The 25,754-nt window shown below is 40.7% G+C and overlaps 1 protein-coding gene across 1 annotated transcript in view; it reads left to right on the top strand.

Annotated features, from left to right (window-relative positions):
• Positions 1 to 11,042: 11,042 nt before the first annotated feature.
• tspan5.S (tetraspanin 5 S homeolog) overlaps positions 11,043 to 25,754 on the top strand; it is a 62,439-nt gene continuing 47,727 nt past the window's right edge. The window contains 1 exon segment of the mRNA NM_001090505.1: positions 11,043 to 11,480. Coding sequence (NP_001083974.1) covers positions 11,400 to 11,480 — 81 coding nt within the window. The 5' untranslated portion in view covers positions 11,043 to 11,399.

Here is a 25,754-nt window from a genome sequence, read left to right as displayed (position 1 = left end):
TCTTTGTATAGCACTTTAGCATAATGCACCTTAATTGAATGTAATATGTAATGGTTAACTAAATGGTTAATGGTTTACCCATGATGCACTGGATGAGTCACATGAGGTTTTAAATGTTTGTTTTTGCAAATGTTCCTTTACACTTGACAAAGGGCTCCGCCCGAAACATGTTGTGTAACTCTACCTCCCAATAAAGAGTATTGCAGTCAACTTGCTGCCTTGGGTTTGTTCCACAACTAACTGCATTATTGATACATTGATTTGGGATATCGAACACAGGATAACCCGTGGAATTAAACCAACAAAGACTTTTGGTGAGCCGCACCCATTCCTTTATTTGAGACACTTGCCCTAAGAATGGCCAGTAGGTTGAGATATACCTCAAAAATGGGCTTGGGCCAAATGTGTACTAAGCTAAGACTGTATTTCTCAATATAATATATAACCAGATTTGTGATTCAGCTTTTCATTGCTACATATTTAGCTTCAATTAAAAATAAATCTGAACATAATTCCACCTCACAAATCATAAGATCAGCATTTAATCCAATCAACAATGACACCCATGGGAAAGTGTGGTTCTTCCAAATACCAAAATTAGTGAATCTGTATTTCCAAATAATCTGTTTCACCTGTTTCCTTTATAAAAACAATATAAAGATATTAGAGGAATTGTCAGCAGACAGAGAGGCTCATCTGACATGTAAAGTTATTCTAGGCCAAGAGCAAATGCCTTAGCCACTATAATTTAAAACTGGTTCTGGTGAATGATAGCTCTGACAGAATAATTCTATGTTCCACAGTTCTTCAAACTTTTACATGAACATGTCTTTTGTAATGATGCCTCAATTCAACATACATATACTGGATATATATGCATGTTGAATGGAGGCATCATTATAAAAGAGATGTTTGTGTAACAAAACGTACTTATATATTTATATATAGAGAGAGAGAGAGAGCGAGAGAGAGAGAGAGAGAGAGAGAGAGAGAGAGAGAGAGAGAGAGAGAATATTCAGCAGGAATCGCACTCCAATATAATTAAATCATAGTGCTTTAATGATAATACTTATGTATACATATTTACATATATAACTGGTAGATGGGTGTGTGGTACCCTAAAATCATAGCTACCCTAAATTGGTTACCTCATTCCCAGTTAGGTTAGGTACAACTCCCAGCAACTTCTGGTAGTGCCCTGGCAGCACTGTTGGAGGAAACAGGGCAGGGCCAGGCCGGCCGGGAACCCTAGGCAACCCGGCCATCAAGAGAACGGGTAGTGAAGGTTAGACGGAGCTCACCCTTTCGTGTAGCGTGTCGGCCGCAGCTCTCGCGATAATCCGGCTACTCCAAGCCGGAATCTGTAAGACAATCTCTGTGTATCGCCGTTCAGCGCTAGCCCATTCTCCACTCTGATGAAGTGCCAATAGGAAGGGCATGAAACGCGTTAGTTTGTACCACTTACCCACTGCCTGTTATCACTTATGGAGCATGAATAAAGCCGCTTTTTCAAAGAATATGTGTAGCGATTCCTGATGTGGAGAATGGGCCAGCGCTGAACGGCGATACGCAGAGATTGTCTAACCCGGCCATCAAGCCCTGCCCCATGGGAGGGGTGAGTGACGGAGGGAGGGTTGAACCACAGAGTGGAGGGGTGAGCCACAAAGATGAGGAAGGGAGGGAGGGACAACAACAAAGGGGAGGGTGTCAGGAAGGGCATAAAACGTGTTAGTTTGTACCACTTACCCACTGCCTGTTATCACTTATGGAGCATGAATAAAGCCGCTTTTTCAAAGAATATGTGTAGCGATTCCTGATGTGGAGAATGGGCCAGCGCTGAACGGCGATACACAGAGATTGTCTAACCCGGCCATCAAGCCCTGCCCCATAGGAGGGGTGAGTGACGGAGGGTTGAACCACAGAGGGGAGGGGTGAGCCACAAAGATGAGGAAGGGAGGGGAGGGAGGGACAACAACAAAGGGGAGGGTGTCAGGAAGGAAGGAAGGGGAGTACGACTGAGAGGTGCGGACTAGGGGCAGGCAGAAGACAATTTTAGTGGTAGCTGACCAGCGCCCCCCCCCCCCCCATAATTGCACCCTAGGCAGCTGCCTCTTCTGCCTACCCCTAGTTCCGGCCAGGTCCAGACTGAGAAGTAAAATAGGCCCTGGCATTTCAGGTACACAGAGGCCCAAACAGCCCCCACCAGCCCACTAAATACTGACTTTCTATGGCACCTTATAGCAGCCCCTCTGGCATTTGCCAGAACCCACAGATTGACAGTCCGGGCCTGGTTCTGGCCCTAGGAGGAAAGGTTAACTCTACTAATTCCACACACAAAGTTTGATCTTTCAAATAAACTTGGATGCCAGTGGTTCTTGGATGTCAATGTGAAACCCTTTATTGGTTGATATATAAGTAGGTAGTACTTAGACTGTCTTGGTGAACAATTTCTATCACTAATCAAAGCTCCCAGAAGTATATTATTTTAGGAATTATCTATTCGTAAACCTGACCACTTAAAGAAAAACTATACTCCAAACAATGTACTGTAGGTCTATATTAAAATAGTTTGCATAAAACAGTTCTTATGCAAAACCCTGCTTCACGTAAACCATTTTCATAATAATATAATTTTATGATGTTCTGTGCCATTGGGTAATCATTAAAAGAAAATTGCCATTTTAACAAATAAGGGCTACCCTCTGAGATCCACATACACTATACATGTTAGGTCTAATGAACCAATTAATGTACAAAGTTCTGTCTTTTGCTTTCACACTTCTTCCTGTTATAGTTAGAGCTGCAATATCTCTGGTCAGGTGATCTCTGAGGCAGCACACAAACCATCACAAAATGGTGGCTCAAGAGTAAAACTACTACTTAAATATATATTCCAGTTTGGTAAGAGTCATTAATATGCCACCTACTATGCGGAATGATGTCCGTTGCTTAAGTATTCATTGTGGGGGTATAATTTTCCTTTAAAGGGATTCTTGATTTCTATGATGTAGTTTTTATTTCTAAATAACACTGTTTACACTGCCAATAATTCACTTTACCATATAAAATTTCATTTTTGAAACAGCAAGTGTTTTTTTTTAGTTGTAATATTGGTGTGTAGGCAGCCATATCAGGTTATTTTACCTGGTCATGTGCTTTCAGAAAGAACCAGCACTTTAGGATGGAACTGCTTTCTGGCAGTTTCTCCTACTCAATGTAACTGAATGTGTCTCAGTGGGACCTTTACTATCGAGTGCTGTTCTTAGATCTACCAGGAGGCAGCTGTTATGTTGTGTTAGGGAGCTGTTTAGTTGGGTATATTTGGGTAAAGGACGCAAACCTAGCTGGCAAATTACCCTTCTGGGAAAACTAAGAACCTAAAGTTTGGCAAAACCTTTACCATTCTATTCATATAACTACAGTACATTAATAGAACAGATGGGAAACAATACTATAAAAGATCATTCAGTTATATTCAAGTTCAATGGTAAGTACTAAGAGGCACAAGAGAAAGTCCCTGCCCCAGGGTTTCTAAAATGAACCAGAGGGCTTGTATACCTGCCTATCAATGTTCCTACACCATCCATTTAGTGTATTGTGTAGGAGTGACCATTGAGCCCCCTTTTTTTGAATGGGCACCAGATAGGACTTCTGCCTGTCCCCACACTGATGACAGTTCTGCTCCATATAAGTTGATCTTGTTTTTATGACTATGTGAGCGCTGATGTATTTGCTACAAAACCTAGTCTCTGGAGTGACTCATTTCCTAGTTTTGTGTTAATGACTTGATATAATTATACACTTCACTAGCACATTTACTTTTAGCTTCCCCTCTGGTTCTAGCATGTGAACACACCTCTGTGAATCTGTCGACTTGTATTAAATATTGTTAAAAGGGTAATTTTTAGCTCAAACTTTCCTTTTGAAGACCTGAAGAAAATCTTTTTTCACTTAAGAGGGAATCATGACTGAATACAAGCATTTTCTCTATTAATAAGCATTTTGCAAGTCTAATGCAATTTACAGATAAAATGCCAGCTATCCCATAAGTTGTCTGTTACGACATCCCACAATAACTAATTTAGTTAGCCAAAGCTGCACTCAAAATGTCACCATTAGCCCACCTTAGTGAGTCATGATGTGTGGGTCGAGAAATTCTCATCTTGCACCCATCCCTAACCCGACTAATCAAGACCTGCACCGACCAAGCCCACGGTTCCATGTGTCCTTATATATAAAGCTACCAATGGCCATCATGACTTCATCAACCAAAATCATCAAAAGACATATCATTATCTTGCTGAATAGGGGTCTCGTCCAGGAAAGAAACACCCTAGCTAGGCTGAGTCTTTTCTCCTTTAATAGTCCAGCATAATAGTTTTCAAACCGGCCTCCCAAGCACCCCAGCCTCATTTTGCAAGGCGTATACAGATTTGCAGGAAACTGCTTCCCTACAGTTTCTGGTAAGGGTCAGGTGAGCAGTAAGACCTATAATGGCTTTCCAGAACCTGTCATAATTCTGGAGGCTTTCGCCTGCCTCTTTGTCCTTCTTGTCATCATCAGAATCTTCCTGCTTAGCTGAGAGCCCAAAGAGAATACTCTCCACTTTATCAGGGATATTCTCAAAGTCAGAGGATGAGAAACTATTGGCATCATAGGAATTGAATATGTACACCAATATATTGCAGCCTCTTTATACTTCTTAAGCCTAGTAATTCTGCTTCTCTGTGTAACCTCTGCTGTATTCTGCTATATATACTGGTAATTATATTGTAGTTTGTCTCTGTTAACCCCAATAACTTTTGTCTGTTAGGCCTACTTTGATTTTAGTCAGAGTACTTTGATTTAGTACATGTAACTATCTCAAATTCACATCTGAATCCACTTCCCAGTCAACAAGAGATATTTTTACAGCTCCAAAATGTGGTACTAGTTTTTTTGAAGAACTCTGTCATTTCCTACCCAGTTTGTTTGTGGGGGGCTTCTGGGGGGAGTTAGAAAGTAGAGTAGAGTCTGCCCTTCCTGCTGTAAAGTAATGATTAAGGCATCTATTTGTGGTGCAAATAATTGAGACCTTGAGAACTTTGGCCATGGGGTTATGTCCTTGCTCACTGCTTAAGATAAGGCATAGCAGCATATTCCATTTTAATGGTCAAGAGAACAATCTGCAGATCTTATGGTTGTCTTACTTTCTAGGTCACCCATCCTCTCATTTCAATGTGTTTCCTAGCAAGGCTTAGGAGGGCTGGCTGCCACTTTAGCATAATGGTTGTATAATAATAAGTGCCTGTCCCAACACTCAAAGTCTATAGTTTGGTGAATGAAGCCAGCAGCACAGCCTCTCAGTTACCACCAGGGGACGCCCCTTTCTGGAAATCCCCAGTGAAGGGAACCCGGCTGTGTGAGCCCAAGGTAGGGTTCCAGAAGCCTGGAGAGAAGCCGATAGCAGGCCCTCTCCAGTTCTGCCATGGGATATCCCTTTCCAGAAGTCCCCAGGGGGAGTAACCTGTAGTGGGAGCCCAGGACATAGTTCCAGGAGCCTTGGGCAGAGAAGCTGGCAGCCCAGGCCAGTATGTCAGCTTCTGTCTCCAAAGCTCCTGAAACCCTTTCTGGGGCTCCTGCATCTGGTTTGTCCCCCATGGACTTCTGGAAAGGGCGGTTTCTCTCCCCAAGGCTCCCAAAACCCTTGTTTAGACACCTGGAGCCAGTTTCTTCCCAGCAGGACTTTTGGAGAGGGGCATCCCCTGGCGGGATCTGAGAGGATGGGCAGCTGGCCTTTTTCCCAAGATCCTGGGACCATGGCCTTGATTTGCGAGGTTGGTTCGTCCCTATGGGTATTTCCAGAAAGGAGCATCCTCTCATCTGCAGGCCCCAAATGCAGTATGCAAGTACAGACTGCTTTGCTGCTGTCAGTGAGGGACCACGTGGCTAACATCCCCTTCTCAGCCCCAGGAGGGGATGGCTCCCTGGTTTTCTACCAATACATGCCTGAAATTAGGAGCACCATTGGGGGGGTAGACCCTGGTCTGCCTTGAAGCATTCTGTACTTGCACACCATGTTTGGGGCTGATGGATGTTGTGATTCTCCATCAAGACTTTGACCTTACTTTGCCCTTACCTTGAGGAGAGAAGCTGGTAGCATGGTCTCACAGTTCCCTCTAGGCCTAGGGGATGCCCCTCTCTGTAAGTCCCAGTGGAGAGGAACCATCTGCAGGTGCCCAGGGCAGGGTTCCAGGAGCCATGTGGAGAGTAGCCAACACGCCAACCTTAAGGTTCCCGCCAGGGGATGCCCCTCTTCCAATGTCCCCAGGGAGGAGCCAAGGCACTGCTTGACTGCAGGGCTCAGCCCTAAGGGGACTTCTGGGGGAGTTACATTCTACCGTCGACTGATGGTTAAGGCATCTGTTTGTGGTGCAGGTGGTTGAGAGTTTGAACCTAAGTTAAGGCACAGCTGTTCATTCTGTTGTAATGGTCAGGAGCACAATCTGGAGGTTGTATGTTCGTCTTATGTTCTAAATCACCCATCCTCTTATTTAAAGTTGTTTCCTAGAAAGGCCTAGGAGGGCTGCCTGTCCCTGTAACATAATTGACAAAGTTCCTGCCCGTGGCATGCAAAGCTCGAGCTTGTATCCTGCCCCACCACTCCTGTACAAAACACAACCCTTGGTAACATGCTCCCAAATATGATTCCAAGTTCTATACAGAAAAACAGTCCACAATAAGCAAGTCCCAAGGACAACTGCAGACTTAAGATAATCAAATCCCAGCAGAGGCAAGGGGCAATGGGTGCTTCCAAAAGGGGCTGACTGACCTAGCTCAAGTATGAGCAAACAGGTCCAAAAATAGTAGTGGCTAAATGGTGGAACCATTATATACCTGTATGGGAGAGAAGGGCATGGTCATGATGGGAAACCACCATATATCTGGGTGGGTTAGATGGCCAGTGAATGGATAGTGGCTAGATGGCTCCTGGAACCCAACCCTGGCATCCCACAGCCAGATCCTCCCCCTGGGGACTTCCAGATAGTGGCATCCCCTGGCAGGATCCAAGAGGCCAGGCTGCTGCCTTTTCTCCCCAAGTATCCTGGATCCCTGCCCTGGATTTCCAGCGCTGGTTCCTCCCCCTAAATTCTTCCAGGAAGGCCAAGGTAAGGGCAAAGTAAGGTCAAGGTCTTGATAGAGAAACACCAAATACCTGGGTAGGTTAGATGGTGAGCTGGGTTTCTATCCTGGTGTGTGGCATAAGTGGGAATTAAAGTCAGGATGGCCTGCACCGCACTGCATTGTTTAACCATTATGCCCTATGGCTGTTGTCTTTATAAAGAAGCACTTTATACCAAACATTCCAAAATTTGGCATAGTGGTGAAAGCAGCATCTTTATAAGAAGAAGGTTGTGATTTTGATTTCTGCTTTTTCCAATATCTGGGGCTTTGCCGACAGTTGCCTTAGTTCTTTATACATTTTTGTAAAATGCTGCCTTTCTACATAGCCTGCTTGCTTTGATCGCTCATTAATTGATTAATTAGTCAATCAAGGTCTGAATTTCCCAATCAGCTGCATTTAAATTCAGGCTCAGCATAGGGGATGGCACTCGTATCAGGGGGTGGGATAATTTTCTTGTCCAAAAACTAACCAACTTTTTGGGAGGAACCACTTCCCTGTCATCTGTCGACTGGATCTCCATGATGGGTGGGAGGAATCACTTTCTTGTCTGAAAACAAAGCCTGTTTTGGGGGAACGACTTCCCTGTCATATGCCTACAGGACCTCCATTATATGGTTGGCTGGGGGGATCACTGAAAAGAAAGCCTCTTTTTGGGAGGAACCACTTTCCTGCCAGCAGCTTTTTTTTAAAAAAAAATGTAATCACAGAAAAAAGGAAAACACGTACGAAACTTGGATGCTGTGGATGGGATTTTGCAGTTATATGGGTCAGTTCGTTTTCCTTTTTTCTGTGATTTAATATTTACTCTGACTGCACACCATTTTCCTGATGGTCGGTGCTCCCCAATATCTAACTTTTGTATACATTAAAAAAAAATTGGACAACTTTTCTCTACTTTTTTGTATAGGTGGTACTGTTGGGTTGCATGGAACTGGTGTGTTAACAATAATTTTAAATCCATAATCCTCTTGGTTGTTATGGTTGCTTACATGGCTCTTACCATCTGCCTGCCATAATAAATCATAGGTCTCCATTGATGCTCGGTGGCTATCGTTTAATTCCCGCAGATGAATGCATGTCAGAAACTTGACCATTTGGTTCCAGGGGCTGCATTTAGTGATGGGCGAATTTATTAGACAGGCGCAAATTCGCAGCGAATTCCCGCGATTTGCCACTGGCAAATAAATTTGTGAATCCGCCGCCCATAACTAGCTGCATTGCTTGCATTTTATTTATTTCATGCCTTTAAAGGGGCTTGGATGACTTCTTGGAATATATATATAGTTTTACTTATCCCTGCTGCCAGGCTTTTTTTATAGAGCATGATAATTATTATAATAATGCCTATTGGCATATTTATGCTGCACAAGGATGTTATTGTATGTTCTGACAGAGCTATAGCTGCCACAGCTTGTCTTCCTTCATTCATCTAGAATATATATATTTACAAATCACTGAGCCATTTCACTAAGCCTAACAGTCTGCATTTTTATACTCTCTATACCTCTTGGTGCAGACATAAGAGGGAGCAGAGGTCAGTGCATTGTCTGATTTATACACATTCATGCACAAGCCAGGAATCAGTCCTGAATCCTAGCCAGCTAATACATTTCTGTTCAGCATGCCATGCCATGCCCTGTGCCACCAGGTGCACATCCTTATGTATATATTTTTACACTAAGCATGTCCCTTTTTAAAAACAGTGTCTAACCATTTTGCATGGTTACACATACACAGGTGCTTCTGCCATGAGGCAAAGTGAGAACATTGGCAGGGTGAAAAGCTGGGGAGTAGCCAGGCCTGGATTTTGTGGGAAGGCCAAAAAGTCCTGGGTGTAGAGCTGCAGGATGCTGCCCAGCCACATATAAATAATGTCCGAAGTACTGTGACATGCAGGAGATTTGATTTGTATTTTGAAATCTCCCGTTTGCCAAATACCCACCCAACCATATGCCAACCCTATGAGGGAAATTTGCACATGCACATGAAGGGGAGAGGACAATGAGTTGGTAACTGAGGCCTAGGGGTGTGTGGTAATTAAATTCAGGCTGGGGAGTAACTTCAGAGGTCTGGGTCCTGTGATAACCTCCCTCCCTGCACATACTCATGGGTCTCTACTGAGGAAACAGATCCCCCTCTGAGCACCCTCCGCCTGAGAATTTCAGTATTTTTAACCAGCGACGCCATTGTTCTCGTGTAGGCACCTGTGCAGTTGTGCTCTCTTGTGAGCTATCCTGACCCTGTCCAAGTGCAGGAGTGGTGAGTGTAGACAGCAGGGCCGGATTTACATAGTGGGCGCCCCTAGGCCTGCTGTTGTTCATCGCCCCTTCCCATCCCCTTTTATTCGATCAAATTTTCATCATCGGGACCAGAAAAATGGGGATTGGTGCACAGGAAATGTAAAAAATCTTATCTCCTGAGCATCCCCAGTGTTTCTGAACCAATGTGGTTGTGGTTGGGCAGCATGCAGCCCCCTAAAATCCTGCCGTCCTAGGCCTTGATGGCCTCTCCACATATCCGGGCCTGGTAGACAGGGGTATTGTTACATACTTCCCAACTATCCTGTTTTCTGTGGGACAGTTTCTTACTGAAATGTCCCGAGTTTTTCTTTGATCTCGTGCACTGATTCCAGAAAAAGATACCTTAATTAAAACAGGCTTTTTGGCATCAAGCCCAGAACACGGAGGCTGCATTTCGATACATTTGTAACAATTTTAGATAAGCAAAGAAACAATTGTAACTATTTCAAATAAGCAGGTCTCTAGTGGAAACCGACAGTTTAAAGGGTAATTTCACCTTTATTAGCAAAACTGTTATAACATATAAAACATTCCCTAAACCTCTCAGAAATGTGTTCAAACTTTCATAACCTGACAAATTTTGTAAAATGAACATGGTAATTAGGGGGTGTGCCCATAAAATGGGTGTGGTAAGAATTTAGCCGTGCTGTGCAGCTGATGTTTTTGTCCCTCTTTACATTTTTCCCATGTTGAGAGGTATGTTGTTATACAGTCTAAAAGTGCCCTCACACTAATATTGGAACCAATTACATGTTTCAACTGTTGCATCAGAACCAAGAGAGTTGTAATTTTTTTACATAGTAATTCTGATTTTTTTAAAAATACAAGCCTTTCAGTTTCACTCCATGTAACTTCTAATTTTCCCTCATTTTGAGCACCAGACTGATCAATTTACAGGTAAAGTTTTATACCAATAACTGTAAGGGCAGAGACACATGTGGAGATTCAGGGAGATTAGTCGCCCTGGGCTCCTTTATCCGGGATGGCACTCGGAGTGTTTGTTTTCCGAAGTCGACAGAAGTTGCTTCACGAGGAAACTTCGGGAGATTTTGGAAAATGAAGAGCTTGAGTGGCATCCCGCTGGCGATTTCAATTCTAGCCAGTGCTAAGGCAATTCAGGGAGATTAGTTGCCCAAAGAAGAGGCTATTTGTCGCTAGGCGACTAAGGGTCAGGGCACACAGGGAGACTCAGGGAGATTAGTCGTCTGGCAACAAAACTCCTCTTCTTCGGGCCACTAATTTTCCAGAACTGCCTCCACTGACTTCCCGCCGGCTAAGATATAAATCGCCTACGGGATGGCACTCGTCGCAATTCGTTTACCGAAATCGTCTGAAGTTTCAATCTCCCCATGTGTCTCTGCCCTAAAATTGTGAAACCAGTGAGGAAGAGGTCTCCCAGTTGTACAATGATTTGGTACAGTACGTAGATAGTGCGAATAGAAAGTACATATAGCAAGATGGGAGCGCGCGAGGGCACAGATAAGGCATCAGTGGGCGGGGCTATATCAGAGGGCGTGTAAAGCGAGGGAGGAGCCTATGCGCTGACAGAGCTAATGCCGGTCGGTCAGTCTGGTGGTGTCATCGGTCTGGAGCTGATCCATCAGCAGCTGAGCAGGAGGGACATATAAACACAGTGGCTGCAACTCACGCGGCTGTATGCACGGAGGAATTATACTCCTACCCATATAAAGCAAAGCGGCACTTTCATTCCCCGCGTACACTTGCTTTCCACACAGCGCTGCACACATTGCCCAGAAGAGCTCCAGAGCCTCAGCAGTATAAGAGAGCCATTGCACACGGTGCCCGGGAGGAGCTGCTTTGGTTCGACTAGATCTGTGGGCCTGATCTACTGCTTCCACCTGGCTCCATCCCGGGCAGTCAGTCCTGACCCCCCTCGCTGCCAGCCTGGGAATCTGCCTTCATGTTCCGGCAGCATGTCTGGCAAGCACTACAAGGGACCCGAGGTCAGCTGCTGCATCAAGTACTTCATATTCGGCTTCAATGTCATCTTCTGGGTGAGTGTCTGCAGCTTTATTATTCCCTTAGCTCAGTGCCATCTGCCTCCTTTATCCCTAAGCACTGGGGCACGCTGCTGTCCTCTCACTACTCTGTGTGTGTGTGTGTCAGTGTGTGTTTGCCAGTGTGTGTGTACAAGTGTGTGTGTGTGCCAGTGTGTGTGTGTGTACAATTTTGTGTGTGTGTGTGCCATTGTGTGTATGTGTGTGCTGCTGCTGCATGGATACACTCTTCTCCAGTCATTCCTTGGGAACTAATGCACTCCTCTACCCTAAAAGATATATATCAGATGTGTACAAGCTGCATTTTCTATTCAGTGAATGATTTCACTGTTGTCCTATTTAGCTTTAAGGATCAGAATAAGGCTTTGTATTATGTTATTGGAGTGACCGCTTGGGCATTTGCAGCCAAACGTAAACAGGGAAGGATTAAAAGGTTTAGGGAGAAGTAGGCAGCTTTCCTGTAAATGATAATGTGGACAACATTTTAGGACCATCCTGAACTCCAAGTTAAAAGAACAATAACATCAAAAAATGAAAGTGTTATAAAGTAATAGAAATATAAGGCAGTGTTGCCCTGCACTGGTAAAACTGTTGTTTGCTTCAGAAACACTACTATTGTTTATACAAATGAGCTGCTGTGTAGCAATGGGGGCAGCCATTCAAAGGAGAAAAGGCTCAAGTTACACAGCAGATAGCTGATAACACCATTATGTACTACAGAGCTTATCTGTTATCCACTATTTAACCTGTGCCATATAGCCTTTTTTCAATTTCCACCATTGCTATTCAGAAGCTTGTTTATTTACTATAGTTGTGTTTACGAAGCAAACACACTAGTTTTACCAGTGCAGGGCAGCAGTACATGATATTCTCATTACTTTAAAACGCTTTAATTTTTTTGGTGTTACTGTTCCTTTAAGGAAAGATCATGCAGTAAGAGCAAATGTCATTACAGTCACTGATATTGTTGGCCAGATGCTCTCCTGCAAGTTCATTGGTGGTTTATCAAGGTCTGTACTAGGGATGCCAAATATGTGGCTCTCAGAATAATTTCCTGCATCCTTCCAACAACCTAAAGGTGGCCATACATAGAAAGATTTAAGTTGCAGATTCGGCTACTTATCTGCCAATGTGTGATGTGCCTCTCCAGTAACGTAACTAAGGAGGGTCGGGCCCAGGTGCAGGCCTTGCAGCCGGGCCCCCACCCCCTCTGGACGTAGTTTTCTGTGCACCTTCGCATTGGCCCAAGAGTCCGGAGGGCCCCAAGGAGGTGCACCCCTGGTAGTTATGCCTATACTTCCCAACATTTAGGAAACTGAAAGAGGGACAAAAAGATTTGGCGCCAATCTTTGTGGCCACGCCCATTTATGTGGCCACACCCCCTAATTACCATGTTCATTTTACATAATTTGGCAGGTTATGAAAGTTTGAACACATTTCTGTGGTTTTTATATGTTATTACAGTTTTGCAAATGAAGATGAATTGCCTTTTAAGCTGTGAGTCTAAGTTCTTATCTTATCAAACTGTTACAGTATGTAAGTATGTCAAGTATCTATTCTGGGTTGTCTGCCAAGACACAATTAAGTTAGAAACGTTGTATCTGTTTCTGGCTGTTCCTTGCAGCAGTTCAAAGAGAATCAGTACAAATCCGTGACAGCGGGTTGAGCTGTCAAAAGCAGTACTGTCCCGTTGAAAACGGGACAGTTGGGAGGTATGGTTACGCCCCTGGACCTCGCTGACTGATATCTGGCCAAAAATCAGCCAGATGTCCATCAGACAGGTTGATTTTCACACCCAACTGAGGACTGCATTGGCTGGTCCTGTCAGCTGGTATTCCTGTAGTAATCTGATCGTTTGGTCCTAGAACTGAATGATCGGATTAGCCCAATATCGCCCTCCTCGCCCAATTAGCAGATCTTACAGTGTATGGCCATCTTAAGGCTTGGAGATGTACACCAACAACTTCTAGAGGGTTCCATGTTGCCCAATACTCAATCTATCACTAGAAGACTGAAACATTTTAATCGTTAGTAAATAAATGTGAACTACACTTGTTAAAAGTATGATATCATGCACCAGAGTCTTTTGGGCTTTAACAAATACAATCTAATGTTGTGAGGGTGGATTTGGGACACATCTGGTTTGCAGAACTCCAGTTGGACAGCCCCCAATCAGTGTATATGAGCAGAATTTAGTTGAGAAGATTATAAAGACATTGGGTTATGGAGCTGTATCATATTACATTGGTTAATAAGTACTGATTGCTGAAAAAAGGCAAGTAAGAATGAAAGAAAATGTAATTTAGTATAAAAATAATCCTATTGGGTTTGATTATTTTTTTAGTAGTCTTAAAGGGATCTTGTCATTGGAAAACATGTTTTTTTCAAAACACATCAGTTAATAGTGCTACTCCAGCAGACTTCTGCACTGAAATCCATTTCTCAAAAGAGCAAACAGATTTTTATATATTCAATTTTGAAATCTGACATTGGGCTAGACATTTTGTCAATTTCCCAGCTGCCCCTAGTCATGTGACTTGTGCCTGTACTTTAGGAGAGAAATGTTTTCTGGCAGGCTGCTGTTTTTCCTTCTCAATATAACTGAAGGAGTCTTAGTGGGACTTGGGTTTTTACTATTGAGTGTTGTTCTTAGATCTACCAGGGAGCTGTTTTCTGGTTACCTTCCCTTTGTTCTTTTGTTTGGCTGCTGGGGGGGGGGAGGGAGGAGGTGATATCGCTCCAACTTGCAGTACAGCAGTAAAGAGTGAATTAAGTTTATCAGAGCACAAGTCACATGACTTGGGGCAGTTGGGAAATTGACAATATGTCTAGCCCCATGTCAGATTTCAAAATTGAATATAAAAAAATCTGTTTGCTCTTTTGAGAAATGGATTTCAGTGCAGCATTCTGCTGGAGCAGCACTATTAACTGATTCATTTTGAAAACATTTTTTTCCCCATGACAGTATCCCTTTAAGGTAAGGAGATCAAAACTGTGGAAACACTCAAGTCCCAAACATTCTAGATAACCTGTCCCGTACCTGTATTATCATTCAGAAAGTATTTTGCCTCTTTATGTCATAATGTAAAACCTTTTCCCAGAGACCTAACCCTCATAATAATCACATAACAATTTGTATGAGATGTCCAAAAAACTCTGCTAACTATACTTTTATAATCATACACTGGACTTGTTAAAAGAAAGCTTAGTTATTGGTATCATTATCATAGAGCCTATGATTAAGGGATACAATCCCGAAACGCGTTAGGCGGTTTACAGCAGTTTTTTCCAATAAACTTATTCAGAAGTGCCGTCAGCCTGTGGAGTTTTTAATTATTGGTAGCTCAATGCCAGAAAGTCACCCAGAAGCTTGATAGCTCTTCTAATGGCAGTTCAATCCTAGACAAGACATGTATTGCTTTGAGTGCAGTGAGAAGCAGCTAACAATGCCATATTCAGTGTTGTTTGGAGTTGTGCTTCAGACAGCAATTATTATTATTAAAAATTTAAAAATCCATAATTGCAGGATTTATAAAAAAAAATACTAAACCAAACTGAAACAGTAATGTCCACATTCAGAGCACGTTAAAAAAATGAAACTACCTGTCAAGAAATATTTGTTGTAGTAGGACTCTGCAATATTATATATATATATATATATATATATATATATATATATATATATATATATATATATATATATATATATATATATATATATATATATATGGTTGCAATGTGATTTCACTATCGTTGAGTTTTTTTTTTATGCCCTTATACAATCAAGTTTATTAAAATATGCACTTAGAAATGAATTTTTTTCAAAGTAGAAAAAAATGTTAAAATTCAAAAATTAGATTTTTGATAAATTTGCTAAATGGGTTTGCCTTTTGTTCAGATGGCTGCTAAATATTTGCATAGATCTGTTACAGGTATGGGATCTGATATCCAGCAACTTTCCCTAGATTCCCTTTTCTAATACCTTGAACTTGATCCTGAGATACAACCATCCATATTGGAGGCAAACAATCCTATTGGGTTTAATGAATGTTTACATTTTTTAGTAGACTTAAGGTATGAAGATCCAAATTCTGGAAAGATCTCTTATCCAGAAAACCTCCGGTCCCAAGCATTTTGGATAACAGGTCTCATACCTGTAATTGCAATAATTGCTACCAATGGGTCTAGCTGTCAATGAATCCTGGATTAAAGGAGAAGTAAAGGTGTAAATCACTGGGAGGTGCCAAAATATTATCCACCCCCAGTAATTATTATCACTTACCTGATACCCTGGGGCCTGGGTTATTTCTGTAGAAGCTCATATGCGGCATTTCCTTCCCATTCTGTCTTCTTCTCTCCCAGCCCAAGCAGGCATGTGTGCAGTAGATTAAAAAGCCAACTTAATACATTGAAGTGCTATTGCAAATGTGCCTTCCCAGAGAAGAACAAAAGAAGACTTCTACTATAGTTACTGGAGGTGGGCCTAAAATGTTGCCCTCTTCAACCCTGTTATTATACATTTTGTTTTTCTTTAAGGAGAACAAAACGTAGAATCACCAAGGGGTAGCAAGTTGTCCTTTGTCCAGCTCTCATCTTCTTCAAAAAATCCGCCAAGGTTAATAAGTAAGTGCCTAGAATCATTGGAGCTTTTCTTAGGAGCACCTCCATATTTTAGGCATTTACTGTACCTACACCTGCTGGAGCGAAAGAAAAGATGTTCTGAAGCAAAGACATTCTATGTGCTCACCCAGGGCTCAACAACTTGGCACACCATGTGATGCTAAATGTCATTATAGACTTGCTTACAATTTCATATTGTTTTATTATACAATTTCTGGCTGGAGGACCTTTTTAATTACTGTACAACCCATAATGAGAGAATTCACAGAGCTGGTTTTAGTAAACCATAGTTACTATGAGAAACTAGATTTGACCAATACAAGTGCATTAAGACTGGCAAAACCAATTCCGACTTGCTTTAGCTTACTACTCCGGATTTAACAATGCTTTTGAAATTCAACAACCACACTTTAATGTTGATTTAATCTGAAGGAGTAATCCGTGAACCAACATTTTGTCAATTATTTAGGGCTCTTGCACACAGGCTATCATGCACTCATGCTTTTGGTGGTTCAGTTTGGCCCCACCAGTACAACCTGCATTGAAAATAATAGACTTCCTTAAAGGGGTTGTTCACCTTCCAAACACTTTTTCCTTTTCAGTTGTTTTTAGATTGTTCCCCAGAAATAAAGACCTTTTTTCAATTACTTTCCATTACTTATTTTTTACTGTTTTTCCAAAAGTTTAAAGTTGAATGTTGGTGTCTCTGTTGTTTCAGTCTGACAGCTCCGTAATTCAGGTGCAGACTCTAAACTGTTACAATTTTGCTACATTTAGTTGATACATTTCTCAGCAGCATCTCTGGAGTATTAGAAACTATTGTATCAATTCTAACAGCTGCCTTTAATGAAACCCAGGGATTCTGCTCAGCAGGGACAATGATAAAAAATGTATCAACTAAATGTATCAATTTAGAACAGTTAATAGGGTCGGCGACCCCCCCTCCCAGGGCTGCTTTAGAAGGTGGAAAAATGACACTTTACACATCAAAATTAGAAAAACTGTCACACATAGAAAATAGAAAGTCTTTATTTCTGGTGATCTATATGAAAACAACTAGTTGTTTGAAGGTGAACCACCCCTTTATATAGTCCTAAACTCCTGCACTGCTGTGCAGAGGAATGCATCAGAAAGCCACCACACATGAGCGAACGCTCATGTGTAAGAGCCCAATAGCATGCTTGGAATTGTAGTCGTGCAGTATAGCACATTGAGACTTCCTCAACTCCCCAGGGCCAGCAGCCTAATTTTAAATGCAAATGTAAGTTTCTAATGAGTACCCAACCTCATACAGTATGTGCAAGGAAAGTGTCTAGCAGAAAAGTGTTGATGGAGAAAATGCTAATGCTGTTCCGATATAGTCCTAAACCTAGCTTTATGTTTTATGTACAGGTACGGGATCCGTTATCTGGAAACCCATTGTCCAGAAAGCTCCTAATTACAGAAAGGCCATCTCCCATAGACTCTATTTTATCCAAATAATCCAAATTTTGAAAAATTATTTCCTTTTTCTCTGTAATATTAAAACATTAGCTTGTACTTTATCCAATCTAAGATATAATTGATCCTTATAGGACATAAACCAGCCTTTTGGGTTTATTTAATGTTTACATGATTTTCTAGTAGACTTGACGTATGAAGATCCAAATTACGGAAAGATCTGTCCAGAAAACCACAGGTCGCAACTATTCTGGATAATAGGTCCCATACCTGTACCTCTTTACCTGTCCTTTTAAGGACAAGGAAAGCCCTTTTCACTTTGGGGTTCCAAAAAGTTATAACAGTATAATAAAAATGTATAAAACTGCCCAACTATAGCTGTCCAGATTTTGATATTCAGATACTAGCCAGATGTTGTACTTATATACTGTTTAATAATAATTATACTATATTATATATAATAATATTCTTATTCTTTTCTTATTGGTAAATTATTTTGCATGTATAAATAGGATTTTGTTAATGTACACGAGAGAACTAAGGGTGAAAAAATATTACATGTATTTACTAGAACCTTCCAATTATAAACAGAAGGTCTTTTCTTTTGGAATATCCAAATATTTCACAGCTCACATTATTTAGGGTATTTATTTATAGATCCGTAATCTTTATTCGCCACTGTATTCATTGTGTTGTCAGAGCATTACTTTATATAGAGTATAATCTCCTGTCTCCTACCTAGTTTATATTACTGTTCTGCTTGATGCACAGAACCTGGAACTTTTTTAGTTTTTGCTAGAAAAATTTATTCTGAAGGCTAAAGCTGTTTCATCATCTCCCCTACAGCCATATTATTGTATCGTTGCTTTCCCTTAGTACATGTGCTCTTTTTCAGCTTAGTGGGGCACGTTAATAAATGCACATCTGGCAGTTGTAAAACCATGTAGTATTTCATGCAGAGCACAGAAACTAGGCCTCCTTTATATCTGCTCTTAATTAAGGCAGGAGAAAGCTCCATATATCTCCCTGCAGAGAACAAGAGGATGAGAGAAACCAATACTTGCATTCAAATTGGTTTTAATTATTTTTGTGCTTATTAATTTTTAATTGCATTTCATTTGAAAAGACTATGTTATGCAGGCCAAGGCTCTGCTTGATGTTTTAGGGCAATGAAATAGTGAATATTTTGATTCCTGCTACCCACTGATGATATTTTCTTATTAAAGTGAGTATACACGCTATTTGGGCATCCCCCACAGTGCTTCACATTCATCTCATTGGGAAGCGATCTAGTGATGATTAGAGGGAGAATTGACTGCAGCTACAAGTAATGGGGATTAAAAAAAGGTTATTTGCCATTGTCCTTATGCACATTTTTAGTCAACTTGCTGAGAAAGGAGAAAAGGAAAACAGCTTTTTTTTTTTTTTTAAACATAACTTTAACTTTTAAATTGCACTGAACGTTTAACTTGGCTGGGTACTTGACACTATCGGTTTTGAAAAAAGCTTTTAGACTAGTAGTGGTCTGAAAAAAGTAGGGTTTATTTCATATGTAATTTCATTAAATAAAACATTTTCATCAAAAGATCCTGTAATTTATATTTACTTTTTATTTTTGTTGAACCATTACTAGTAATTTTTTGAGTTCTAAAATCTCTGTCACAGAATTTTAAGCAGCCACATAAATCTTCTGCAGCAATTAGTGGGTATGTTATAACTAGTATGGAAAAATAATGGCCCACTTCTCTTGGTACAGTGGCAGGGAACAATATATTGAAGCCACATGTATTTTCATCATAGGAATGTACAACTTAATTTATAAACAGGGATTACCTTCTATTTATTTTCTATTAAAAAGAAGTTAAAATATGATATATGGATATGAGAGTGACCTACCGTGTCTTACTATTCCTTTCAAACAATAGCAATATTAACATTTATTGCAACTAGGGATGCACTGAATCCCAGAATTTGTTCAAAATGCTTAAAGGAGAAGGAAAGTCTGTTAGTAGTTGGGGGTGCCAAATGTTAGGCACCCCAAAGTGATTGTATTGACTTACCTGAAACCCTGGGCCGGTGCTCCTATGAGCAGAAAACTGCACCAGCCTGAGGTTTTTATAGCAATCACCACGGAGAGATCTTCTTTCTTCAAATTTCCCCGGGTAAACGCATGCGCAGTAGAACGAAATAGCCGACTTTTTAGTTAAATTTCAGTTTTTCGTTCTACTGCTCATGCGCAACCACACAAAGAAAAAGGAATCAGGAAGAAGATCTCTCCGTGGTGCTCACTGGTATAACCCCAGGCCAGTGCAGTTTTCTGCCGACAAGAGCACCGGCCCAGGGTTTCAGGTAAGTCAATACAGTCACTTGGGGGTGCCTAACATATGGCACCCCATGTTCTAACAGACTTTCCTTCTCCTTTAAGAATCGGAACCTACTGTGGCAAGATTCTGAGTGCCCGTATAAACTGAATCTGAAACATTTAAATCCCATGATGAAAGAAGGTGCTGGTTTCTTTTAGTTTGCCATTTTTTTCCAGGATTTGGCAAATTATACTGATTTGCCAAATCCTGATGAATTTGATATTCGGGCAAATGTAACAAAAAGTACGGATTTGGTGCATCCTTAATTGCAGCAAGGAATGCTGTTGTTACCTGTGAAAGATCAACTAAGGTGAATGCTCACATAGAAAAATGTTCTGGTTAGTTTTTTCTCACACTCACTTTAAGAACATTTGTCAAGGTCAGATTTTTGTGGTAGGCAAATCCGGTTGTCCCAAGAGCCAACAATCCAACAATAACAGGTGCCTATGTACATTTGTTAGGTTGGATTAAGAACTATTGAGGGCCTTGATTGGGCACACACATACCTCCCAACATTTTGGAAATAGAAAGAGTTACAAAAAGATTTGCAGCACGGGGAATTTTTTGACCCCCCCCCATTTTTGTGGACACCCCCCCAATTACCATGTTCATTTTACAAAATGTGGCATGTTATGAAAGTTTGAACACATTTCTGTGTTTTTTGTGTTATTACAGTTTTGCTAATGAATGTGAATTGCCCTTAAGCTGCAAGTCACAGTTACCCCATGAGACCTGCTTATTTTAAATTGTTTTTTTGCTTATCTAAAATTGTTACAAAAGTATTGAAGTGCACCTGCCACATATTCTGGGCTCTCCAAAAGCCAATTAAGTTTTAGAAACATTGTGTCTTTTTCTGGCTGATCTGTGCAGGAGATCAAAGAGAAAGTCAGGATATTTCAGTAACAATCAGGGACTGCGGGTTGAGCTTTCAAAATCGAGGCTGTCCCGTGAAAAACGGGACAGTTGGGATGTATGCACCCACGCCCTGTAAATAAAGGAGCATAAGGTGGTGCAGGCTTTTGTTTTTGGCCAACTTAGTTTTGATGCCCCCATCATCATTATTTGAAGTGCATAATGGGATAATCTTCAGTTCTTGTAACTGATTCTCTCTTCATATCTATGTCCTGTTTTTCTAATGTGATTATCTGTTTCCGTATTTTTTTTTTTTGTTGTTTTTTCTTTACCCACGTAACAGTTACTCATTGTTATAATTCCCTCTACTGCATATTAACCCCAGGAACGGAACTAGAGGGGGGCGGGCCCTGGCGCAGGACGCGCAGCCGGGCCCCCGCCCCCCTCCGTACACCCGGAACTGGCCCGGAAATATGCGGCACTTGGACTGCCGGGGGGCCCTGAGGGGGTGCAGGCCCTGGCCTGCTCGCACCCCCTGCTCCCCCGGTAGTTCCGCCCCTGATTAACCCATATGAAATTATTGATTTTGGTGTCCTTTTTCACCATCATACCTTCTGAATAACCACTGCTTACTCCCACTTACTTGTCTTATCTTAAAATAATTTGCATTAATTTATACAGAACAGATTCTATTGTCATAATCTTTAATTTTCTAGTAATAAACTCAACACTTGTTAAAATACTGTTTGTTTTTTCCAAATGTCATATGCTAGCGGTTCCTCTTTCTCTGTTGATATCATGTAGGCAACTCTCTATTTAACTTAAATTAAATTGTCTGCTACTTTAATTTCTTCTCTTTTATTATTACCATCAATCATTTTATGTAACATACTGTAAATTCACCATTCTAGTACACAGGGATATTTTGATATTTTGGGAGCTATACATTAAAAGAAAATGGTCTTCTTAGGCCTCCCCAGTAAGCAAGATTCACAAGTACAGTTATGGGACTTGTTATCCAGAATGCTTGGGGATTTTACATTGCCCTCATGTTAAAAACACATGTACCCAGTAAAATACAGCCAGAATATATAGGTGTGGTTCTAGAATTTGACTGTTGTAATAGAGTTCATTGGGGAGATATGTTTCACTTCACACTTTGGGTGGAACACTAAATAACAATAATTTATGTCATATGTAAAGAATGCTGTTTATCTATTATCTCTTATATCTGCTATAACCAAGCCATGGACATGCAATCTCTTGCTTAACAACATCTCTCCACAAAACCATTATTATTGAATTTTTGGTTTCTAGTTTAAGCCTTTAGGGCAACTTTTTCCTTTTTCTATTTTTATTTATTTATGTTTATCTTTTCCTTTTAATAATGACAAACTGGTGCTGACTCATTATTAAGTGGTTTGAACGTTACAGCGTGTTATCAAAACATATGGAACTGCTAAAAATTCACTATTGGGATATCTCCCCACTGTATATTTGTTCTGGTTAAGAATGCAACATCAATATGTTGGTTATAATCGACATCACTTGACGATCAAATGTATTATGTTGAATGATATTGCATCGTTACAACTGCTATTGTTTATTCAAAATTCTACAAATAAAAATATTTAAAAAAGAAATGTGAAATAATGAAAACCTGAATCAGTTACATTTCTATCTGGGTCTCAGATCTTAGAGAAGCAGGAAACACTAAGTAAGTTTTATTAGAAAGGTCTTTATAAATACACCAGTAAACCCTCAAAGTAATGCTGCTCAGAGTCCTCTGTCAAAAGAAACACTGCATTTCTGTTCTTCTATTGTGTACACATGGGCTTCTGTATCAGACTTGCTGTTTTCATCTTAAATCGCATGGACTTGGGCTTGAGCATGCTCGGTTTGCTCCTGTCCCCCTTCCTTCTCCCCTCCCTGTTGTAATCTGAACTCAGAGCTATGAGCAAACAGGGAGACTCAGGCAGGAAGTGATGACACAGCAAGCTAATATGGAAGCTGCTATCCTAAACAGAGAGCTGATTACTCAGGTATGGAAAAGCGTTCTAAAAAATAGCGTTCTTGCATGCACTGTTGTGACTAATCTATTGGCAATAAACTGCTTTGGTAGCGTTCCTTCTCCTTTAAATACTGTCACATTTAAATCTGCCCATACATAGTCCCATAGCTGCCAACTTGGCTTCTTCAGGCCAAGCCAGTAGCTTCTTGTAGCATGTATTGTCCCAAGCAGATGGCTTGCCCGACCTCCTTATCAATTTATGGTCCAACCCTGATTTTACATTCCCACATTTTACATTTTTCTCTTGCCGTGCCTGCACAATGGCTTATTCTTTGAGAAACAGCTGCTTCATTTTAATATTTCTAAACAAAAGGGAATGAGCCAATTTTCTGCTATTCTAGTGTCACATTGTGTCACTCTCGCACTAGCCTCAAACTGACCCACTGCTACTTGAGAGTCCGTTATTTGGCAATGGGTAGTCAGAGCTGATGTCTGAGATCATTTTGCACTCTAATTATAAAAGACCTTAAAATGAGTCTTTCCTCTTCGTAATGCTCCTAATTTGCCAATAAGTGTTCTTTGGGATTTTGTGTGCAAGCAGATTTGAGATTTATTCGGTATATGTGGATGGATGCTGTGTGGTGGGAGGAATCTTTGAAAAGACTGCAATTCTTTCTCAGTGCAGAGGTTAATTTTTGCTTATTGGATCCAGTTGGACATCTGGAGTGAGGTGGGAGGAATGAGTGATAAGAAATGTGTATGAATACAGCCCACATACATGGAGATATAAAAACAAGTGTTACTTAGCAAATACCATCAAACTATACTTCTTAAGAAAGTTATCTTTTTTTTCTGTTAGTGTTGCATGGAAAAATCAATTCCTCTGATCAAGTGACTATTTATATTCTGGCAAACCATATAGCCATCTTCCTCAGCACTTTTTGACAAGGATTTGTAATATATATACTCATTATGAAAGCTGATATCCCACAAGGCAGAGCATCATCTGTTACATTTTTGTGAAATACTCATTAAAGGACTATAGAGTAAAAATAATTATTTTTTAAATTAATTTTTATCTGTCCAAGCAGCAGCTACAAATATTATTTCTTGAATACAAATATCCATTTTTTAATATGAGAAATGTTTGACCCAGTGGGAGGCAACTCATCATTGTGCTGCTCTCTACACTGAGCATTGCATTTTTTTATCCCATCCTCAGTAAAGAGAACAGCAACCCTGGGGGAGCAAATGCTGTGTAAATAAGCACTACAATGTGCTCTTGTGCACTTGTGCACCCAGGGTATTTAATGACCCCTGATGTGCTACTAGCTCAGAGTGCAGTTGTAGCCTTTCCTCCGTAGCCACATTCTCACTTAGTGCTTCCAATCACCTCCCATTGGGCTCCTATTTTATTGCAAGACTGTGTGGACTGTGGCCAGCCAAATGGTATCATAAATGGCAGAATAAGCAGTGAAGTGTCTTTAGGGTTTCCTATAACTTGTAAGATACCTCCCAACATTTTGGAAATAGAAAGAGGGACAAAAAGATTTGCCGTGTGTAGCAGCAGTTTGTATACAATAGCCTTTAGGCCGAAATGGTTTGGAATAGATGAATACAAAGAAGAGACATCAATAGTACCCCAACAACAAGAGGAATCCCAATGAAAATCATTCAGTCTATTGATGAGATGAGAACAATCTTTAAAATATCCTGGTAATCTCCAGGGGTTGTCTACTAGTTCGGACAAGGGTTCACCCAGGGATCCCATACATGCAATAATTGTTCTACCCAATTGTGGATGTTCTGGTTGATGGATCTGGAAAACAGAACCTTTACTGGAAATGGAAGCTTTAGATAATCAGCTGTTTCTTGAGTTATAATGGATATATCTTTAGCATTATCTACAAGTTGAAAGAGAATTTCTTGGTATTTCTTAGTAGGATTAGTACTTAGGGGAGTATAAGGGTTAGGGTCGCTAAACTGACACAAAGCTTCACCAATATCATCATTGGAATTCATGATGACAAAAGCACTCCCTTTATCTGCTGGACGACTAACAATATCCTTATCGTTCTGAAGTTGTTCTAATGCCAGAGATTCTGCACGAGTGAGATTGCGGTTAGTAGGATTACGACAAGCGCATTGGGCTCCGACTGGTCAGTCGGGAGAAAAAGCAAACCATCCCGATCGATATCATGTCCAGATATCGATCGGAAAGACCCGACGGAAGCCTCCATACACGGGCAGATTAGCTGTCAAATTGATCTAAACTAACGATATCTGCAGCATTATCTGCCCGTGTATGGCCACCTTTTCAAGTTTCTTGAAAACTTCAAGTCATTAGAAATAATATTACTAGATGGCCTACAGTGCCTCAAAATGTAAATAAACAATTGGGTGTTTGATTTTTCAGTGATGCCTAATGTATTACATAAGCAGATCTTTGCGTTTGTTTGTTTATTAGCTGATACTACACCGATAAATAAATTAACTGATTGTTGTGGTAGTTATCTCCAGTGTTAGTTCATTAACCCTTATGTGACCATTCTATTGTGTTTATTTATTTAATGTTTAATGTTTAAATGTTTTTAAATAGACTTAAGGAAAGGTGATCCAAATTATGGAAAGATCCAGGTCCCAAGCATTGTCTATAATAGATTCCATACCTGTACAGTAAAAATACTGAATTATTTTTAGAATTGCACCAATGTAAAGCATTCGCCAATTTGTTTGTCTCTGGCAATAAATCATGTTTTGTAACCATAGGGCCATGGAATAATTAGAAGCCAAACTCCTAGCAACTCTATTGTTTAAGCAGCCAAGGTATACCAATATAGCATGCCTGCCATTGAATACTATATAATTAAACTCTGTATAATGGTGTTACAGGTATTGGACCTAATATCCAGAATCCTTGGGACCCAGGGCTTTCCAGATAACAGGTCTTTCTGTAGTTTGGATCTTCATACCTTAAAGAGGACT

The sequence above is a fragment of the Xenopus laevis genome, chromosome 1S (assembly GCF_017654675.1).
Source record: "Xenopus laevis strain J_2021 chromosome 1S, Xenopus_laevis_v10.1, whole genome shotgun sequence".
Classification (NCBI taxonomy): domain Eukaryota; kingdom Metazoa; phylum Chordata; class Amphibia; order Anura; family Pipidae; genus Xenopus; species Xenopus laevis.
This window is presented reverse-complemented; position numbering and strand designations above follow the sequence as displayed.